Source organism: Octodon degus, unplaced genomic scaffold (assembly GCF_000260255.1).
Source record: "Octodon degus isolate 3935 unplaced genomic scaffold, OctDeg1.0 scaffold00225, whole genome shotgun sequence".
In the NCBI taxonomy this organism is placed as follows: domain Eukaryota; kingdom Metazoa; phylum Chordata; class Mammalia; order Rodentia; family Octodontidae; genus Octodon; species Octodon degus.
The window spans coordinates 848,408-855,851 of NW_004524801.1; the positions used below are offsets into that span (position 1 = coordinate 848,408).

At 39.2% G+C, this 7,444-nt stretch overlaps 1 protein-coding gene across 4 annotated transcripts in view; it reads left to right on the forward strand.

The window, feature by feature from the left end:
* Tmem50b (transmembrane protein 50B) overlaps positions 1–7,444 on the forward strand; it is a 44,975-nt gene that overhangs the window by 28,147 nt on the left and 9,384 nt on the right. For 3 of the 4 annotated variants that reach the window (XM_004645339.2, XM_023705602.1, XM_023705601.1), the window contains exon 5: positions 1,951–2,043. The exons of the other annotated variant lie outside the window; for it this stretch is intronic. In XM_004645339.2, the coding sequence (XP_004645396.1) occupies positions 1,951–2,043 (93 nt within the window). The remainder of the gene's footprint in view (positions 1–1,950; positions 2,044–7,444) is intronic. 4 annotated transcript variants of the gene reach the window in all.

The following is a 7,444-nucleotide window of genomic DNA, read 5'->3' on the forward strand; positions in this document are numbered from 1 at the left end:
AAAGAAAGAAAAAAGAAAAACAACAAAACATCCTCTTAACTGTTCAGTTATCTTAAATCTGAGTGTCCTTGCAGACAAAGCAAACAAGGAAAAATGTTTTATTTTTTGCCAAAAAAGAACATCCTCATTTTTCAAGATAAATGTTTTCTTGTTTAATTCTACTAATAAGAGGCTAGGTGTGGTGATACATACCTGTAATCCCAGCACTAGGGAGCCTGAGGCAGGAGAATTGTGTCCAGTTTGAGGCCAGCTTGGGCTTCACAGTGAATTCAAGGCAAGCCTACACTACAAGGTGAGACCCTGTCTAAAAAACAAGTGCACAATAAGTCTGTTAAAAAGTTAAACATATATAAAGGATATGATGGAGAATGTTTACAAAGGTTTGTTTTTTTTTTGCGGAACCGAGGATTGAACTCAGGCCCTTGTGCTTGCCAGGGAAGCGCTTATTCCACTGAGCCATTTCCCCGGCCCTTTATAAGGATTTTTAACAGTTTTTTTATTCACTTTAGATAAAAGCTGTAATTGGATATAGTTTATAGGGTTTTTTTTTTTTTTTTCATGGAATGGAACATGCCCATATACTTCTGGAGATCTGCTGCTTAGTTTTACAGTAAAATTTAAATTTTCTGCATGCCTGTTTCTCTCAAGTATTGGCTTTTTCTTTTTTAATTGTGTGTATTTGCTACAGCATCTTACTACGCAGCTTGGACTCTTAGTGATTCTCCTGTTTCAGCCTCCCCAGAACTGGGATGACACGTGCCATTATGCCTGGTGGTCTTGATGGCCAGCTCGGCACACCTGGGATGGGGCTGACATGGCATGTGGTACTGGGGATCGAACCCAGGTCCTTGTGTTTACCTAGGCAGGTGCTTAGACCACTGAGCTATCTCTGTGGCCCAAGTATTGGCTGTTCTACCCCAGCTGATCTTTGACCAGTGCTTCTTGCATATATGATGTCTAAAATGCATGTTACAGACTGGGAAGATAGCTCAGCAGTGTAAGACCCTGAGTTTGAGCGCTAGTACAAGGGGGGAAAAAGTGTGTTTCTGTTTGCTTAGTATCAATGTCTGCAGTTGCCAGGCATGGTGGCACATGCCTATGATCCCAGCACTCAGAAGGCTGAGGCAGGAGGATTGCCATGAGTTCAAGGCCAGCCTGAGCTACGTCTCAAAAAAAACAAAAACAAAAGCCCAAACCAGAATATTTGCAACTGAGGCACATTTTCTGCTGTGGAAATTAGGGTTGTATTTTCATATCAGTGGAACTTTATTCCTTTGCCATGGGGTATGGGCCATCACTATGCCTGTGAAAAGGGTCTGATACAAATATTAGTGTACTTTCCTAAACATGTGTTGAATCAGCTTCAGCACCCAAATGGTTATATTATTGAGAGTCTTAAGTCCTGCACACTCCAGAGTAGAAGAGATACTTCTGGCCTTGAGCTTTTAAAGGTACATGATATAGGTTTGCTGCTTCAACTGTAAAAATCTGACTATTCTTATGAGGAATGGCCCTATTTATATTGTATTGAGCAGTGGTACGATTGCAGAAACTTAACACTGATTTTCCTGCTTGATGACTAGAGTACATTTGGTGCTCTTCACAGAGCAGTTATTTTGATAATATGTGTAATGTAATATATGTTACCAGTTAAGTTTAATGAACCAGTTTAGTTAAATAATTACCTGTGAAGGCTGCCTAGGTTACTCAGGTATTCGTTTCTTCAGGCAGTAAAAAAGTAATTTCTTTTTCTCTATCCAAATAATGGTCTAACTCCTTTTAGATTTTTAAATCTTCATTCAGGTAACTGTAATAGCAGACATATATAAATGTGTGACTATTTTTGACCTGCGTACTGTATATTAGGCGAGCACTGTTCCCAATGTTATACATCCCTAGGACATTTGGAAATGTAAAACAACAAAATCACAAAGCCTGTTTTTTACACAGGTGCTCGAGTTTGGCTCTTCATTGGTTTCATGTTGATGTTTGGGTCACTTATTGCTTCTATGTGGATTCTTTTTGGGGCATATGTTACCCAGAGTAAGTATGTGTTCTTCCTTTCTTTTATAGGATAGTTTCATATATCTTTTGTATTTAGCTAAGTCTGTTAAGTCCACCTGGAATAAAAAGTAGTGTACTTACTGAATTATACTCAAAGCCATTCTCCCCTGTGCAGGGTTACTGGTTGACACATCCTGTCATTATGCAGTAGAATGGCCTCTGGTGCGAGTACCAGCCACTGACAAATAGCCATGGCTAACAGCCATCTTGCGAGTTTGACTCCTCTCCTTTCCTTGCACAGCCAGGCTTTTATACAAGAGGCCCATTTTCTGGGGATTGGTAAAGTAAGAAAGCAGTTTAGTCAGTTTCCTTATACACAATTCTGAAATCCACAAAATGCTGGAAAAAAAATTAAACTTTTCATAACTCATTTGGTGTTAAAACCTGGCCAGAATTGACAAGAGGCTTATTACCTTTATCACATTTAATGTCAGTAGTCAAATGTTGTATCACAGAAATGAATTTAAATGTATTTGATTATGGGATGCTGTTCCAGACCCAGTTGGGAATGCTGTGTAATACATATGCTTTGTGTTACTATTCTTTAAAAAAAAATTATTTTTTTACGTATTTGGTACAGGGTGATCCTCCTGTTTTTAGCCTCCCCAATGCTAGGATTACAGGTGTGCACCACAACGCCTGGTCTTGTGTCACTGTTCTTAAATCAGAAAAATTCTGAATTCCAAAGTGTGTCTTGTCCCAGTGACTTGGGATAAGGGCTGTGGATTCCAATATCTTTCCACTTTTTTTTTTTTTTTGTGGAACTGGGGATTGAAATCAGAACTTTGCTTTTGCCAGGCAAGCACTTATTTTATTGAGCTATCTCCCTGGCCCTAGCTTATAATTTTTAGTCATGACTACAAAGAGAGTTTTTAAGATCAGGAATAAAAACATGGGTATCTTCATGCCCAAACAGTTGATACAGGGGATGTGCCCTCCCCACACCATTTTGAGTTCTACAGCTGTGCTAGGTGCTATCTAGCTTTTCATCCAAACCAGGGTTGAAATGTAGAACCCACTGTCAGCATTGTCTCTGGAGATGTCAGAAGACCCTATTTCTCTAGGTCTCTTTTCGCACTCTGCAGATAGTAGTCAGTATCAGGGAACAATGTGTTCCTCTGTAATCTCTTTACCAGTCTCTTTAGTCTGACCCCTAACTGACTTTGAAATACTTATGACAATATGGCGTAAGTCTCTAATTTGCTAACTGTATATGATCATTGGAGTACCTTTATCCCTCCCAGTGTCTTCAACTTTACACACAGAAACGAGAGGTCAAGAGTTCAGTATAGTTTGCTGATGTTTCAATAACATTACTCACCCAGTGTATCTATAATGTGTGATTTTTATCTAATTAAAACCATTAACAAAGGGCTAGGGCTCCAGCTCAGTGGTAGATCACATGCTTTTCATATACAGGTTCAAGACCCAAAACAAAACAACACCTTATACCGCACACAGTTTTAGTATAAAGTCTGTCAGAGGGAAGTGCATTTTAAAACTGCTCTGTTGAAATATAATATACATATTATATCAAGTGTTCATTTCAGCTGGGTATGGTGACACATACACATAATTCCAGAGTTTGAGGCTAGCGGGGACTACATAGTGAGTTGAAGACTGGCCTGCGCAACACATTAAGGGCCTATCCCATAAACCTTTTTTTTTTTTTTTTTTTTTCTGCCTTTTTCAGACAGAGTCTTGCTGTGCAGTTCAGGCTGGCGCTTGAGCTCACTTTGTAGCCCAGACTGGTTTCAGACCTGCAGTGATCCTCCTGCCTCAGCCTCCTGAGTGCTGAGATTAGAGGAATGTACTACCATGCCTTGCTCCAAAAAACTTTTTAAAAGAAGCGTACATATTCAGTACAGATTAGTGGCAGTGTTTTGCTTATTTTAAGTTACTGTAACTGCCACTTTTCAAGTTCTTTTTTTTTTCTTTCACTTTTCAGATTCTTTAATAAAAATAGGGGAAAGTTATTTCTATAAGGTCTGTATTACTGAATCTTTAAAGAACTAGTACACAGTGCGGAGCTTCTCACGCATTTCATTTTTCTAATTGAACAGCATTGTTCATTATGTATAATTTTTTGCTTCTGAAAGAAATACATTTTTATTTTATTTTTTATGTATTTAGTACAGTGTCTACAGGATCTTACTACACAAATCAGACTTATAGCGATCCTACTGTTTTTAGCCACCTGAGTGCTGGGATTACAGGTACACACCACCACTCCCAGTCTCAATTGCTGTCTCAGCGTACCCCAGGGGTGGGACTGGCACAGCACACCGGGGATCGAACCCCAGTCCCTGCATCTGCCTAAGTAGGCTTTTAGTCCACTTAGCTATCTGTCCGGCCCATGCTTTTATTTTTATTTATTTTTTTTTGTATTTTAGGGAAGTGTCTACAGAGTGTTCAGGGGTCTTACTACTAGATCGGACTCATAGTGATCTGCCTGTTTACAGCCTCCCAAAAGCTGGGATTACAGGCGCTTGCCACCACTTCCAGTCTCAAGTGCTATCTCAGCGTGTCCTGGGGGCAGGGCCAGCATGGCAGGCCTGGGGATTGAACCCCCGGCCCCTCCGCCTGCTTGCAGGCGCTTTAATCCGCTGAGCTATTTGGCCAGCCCTTCAAATCTTTCACTGTTCAGGTTATCTCAAACTATTAATATTCTTTTTTTTTTTTTTTTTTTTTTTTTGGCAGAACCAGGAATTGAATTCAGGGCCTTGCACTTGCCAGGCAAACACTTATTCTACTGAGCTATCTCCCCGGCCCCCTCAAACTATTAATATGCATAATAGCAGCTCCCATTTATGTATACTTGACTTTCTTTTTTTTTTTCTTGGTACAGGTTATTGAACTCAGGACCTTGCACTTGCCAGGCAGGTGCCTATGCCACTGAGCTATCTCCCCAGCTTACCATCATTATATATAGATTGACCATCTGTAATCTGAAATCCAAAATGTCCCCAAATTGGAAACTTTTAGAGAGGCTGATTTGCTGTCACAAATGACGAATTCCAGGTGTGATCTCTTGTTATGTTTCAGTCAAAACATAGGCGCACTAAAAATACTGTATAAAAATCACTTTTAGACTATGTGTATGAGGTATATGTGAAGCATAATTGAGTTTAGTGTTTAAATTTGGGTCCCATCCCTAAAATACCTCATTATGTATATTCAGATACTCCAAAATTTGAAATCTGAAATCCTTTAGTCACAAGCATTTCCAATAAGGTATAGTCTACCTTGGACCAAATGCTACTGGTATTCTAAGCAGTATACATGGGCACTGATCTAAGTCTCCTTTTCTGTGGTGTAGGTTCTGCAGTGGGTCCATTTTATAGATGAGAAGGTTAGCTATTTTGGTTCAGCCAGATGCTCAGCAGATTAAAGCACCTGCTTAGGTAAATGCAGGGATTGGGGTTCAATCCCCGATGTGCCATGCCAGCCATGCCCCTGGGGTGTGCTGAGACTGTGATTGAAACCACCTGTAATCCCAGCACTTGGGAGGCTGAAAACGAGGATCACTACGAGTTTGAGCTGTGTAGTGAGACCCTGTAGATCCTGTACTAAATATATTTGAAAAAACCTAAATAAGTAGCTTTTAATTATAAATACTTGTATATTCCTTTTTTTTTGCAGAACTGGCGATTGAACTCAGGCCCTTGCGCTTGCCAGGCAAGTGCTTATTCTACTGAGCTATCTCCTTGGCCCACGGTTTTTTTTTTTTTTTGCAAAGAAAAGTAAAGAAAAAAAAAGAGCCCTTTTGTCCCCCAGCATTTAAATAACTCTGAATTAGGGGCTGGGGAGATGGCTCAGTGGAATAAGTGCTTCCCTGGCAAGCACAAGGGCCTGAATTCAATCCCCGGTTCCGCAAAAAAAAAAAACAAAAACAAAAAACAAAAAACCAAAACAAAACAAAACTCTGAATTTATTCTTTAACCTTTCAAAGGGTAAGGCTGAAGATATGACTTAAATGGAAAAGAATGATAAACAGAAGGGGAACAGCTAAGGGGCCGGGGAGACAGTTTGTCAGTCTGAGTGTTTGTCTGGCAAGTGTAAGGACCCAGGTTCGATCTCTGATATCAGGCATAGCGAGACCCTGTACCAAATAAATAAATAAGATTTTTTTTTTAAAAAAGAGAATAGCTAAGGGGAGATAGCTCAGCAGCATAAGCACCTGCCTGTCAAGTGCAACATCTTGAATTCAATCCCCTACCCCCCCAAAAAAAAATGAACAGCTAAGCCCTGCATTAAATAGCATGATGAAGAGGTTGATGATGAGGATGATGATGATAATGATGTAGATGATGTAGCTTTTGATAGCTTTTCTGGTGTTTCCTTTTGGAATTCATTTTCTTAAAATATTTCTAATGAGCTGATTAATGAGGGAAAGAAAAACATATTAAACACATAAACTTTACCATACACAGTTATGTCTATTAAAAAGATACTACCTTTTAAAAAGTAAAAAAAAGAAGTGAGGAAAAATCCGAGTTAAAATTTATTTAATGAAAAACAGTTCTAATAAAATAAAATTTAAAACACACACACACACACACACACACACACACACACACGCAGTTGCAGTAACATTAGCACTATGTACTGACCCTCAAAGGAGAAAAGCAGTGCACCGGATCCACTTAGATGGCTTGTCAGTTAAGGAAGGGAAAGCACCAAATATGCATGCACCAGAAAACAAAACTGAATACCAGTATTTTTCAACAATACAATCAGTCACAACAAATCCAAACTTCAGTTGGTTTAAAATTCTTGCTTTCTTAATACAAAAGATGCTCATCTGTGTATAATGTGCACATATATATATTTTCCAGTGGTTTACTGTTGACTTATCTTAAAATATATTAATGCTACCACATTCAACTGTTTCTTTGTATGCTTATTTTTATGTATTACTTAATGGTACTGGGGATTGAATCTAGGGCCTTCCCACTGAGCTTCCTCTCTAGCTTTCTGTCATTTCTGTTTTGAGGCAGGGTGTCACTAATTTGCTCAGTTCCATAGAGGGGACTCGAACTTGTGATCCACCTGCCTCAGCCTCCTGAGTTTTGGGATTACAGGCATGCATTACCATGCCTGGCCTGTTTCCTATATATAATAGCCTTTATTTTTATTTACCTGTTTGTATCTAGCTTCTGCCTACTAAAAAAGTAGTAAAATGGCAGGCAGCCTTACTCTTTGTGAAATTGAATGTGGCAGTTTTAAACACCAATCTGAAAAGTTTTTTTATTTTTTATTTATTTATTTTTAAAAGAATTTATTTGTGGGGGCTGGTGAGATGGCTCAGTGGTCTAAAGCACCTACTTAGAACAAGCTTTAGCAAAACCCAGGGACCACAGTTCGATCCCCCAGCACC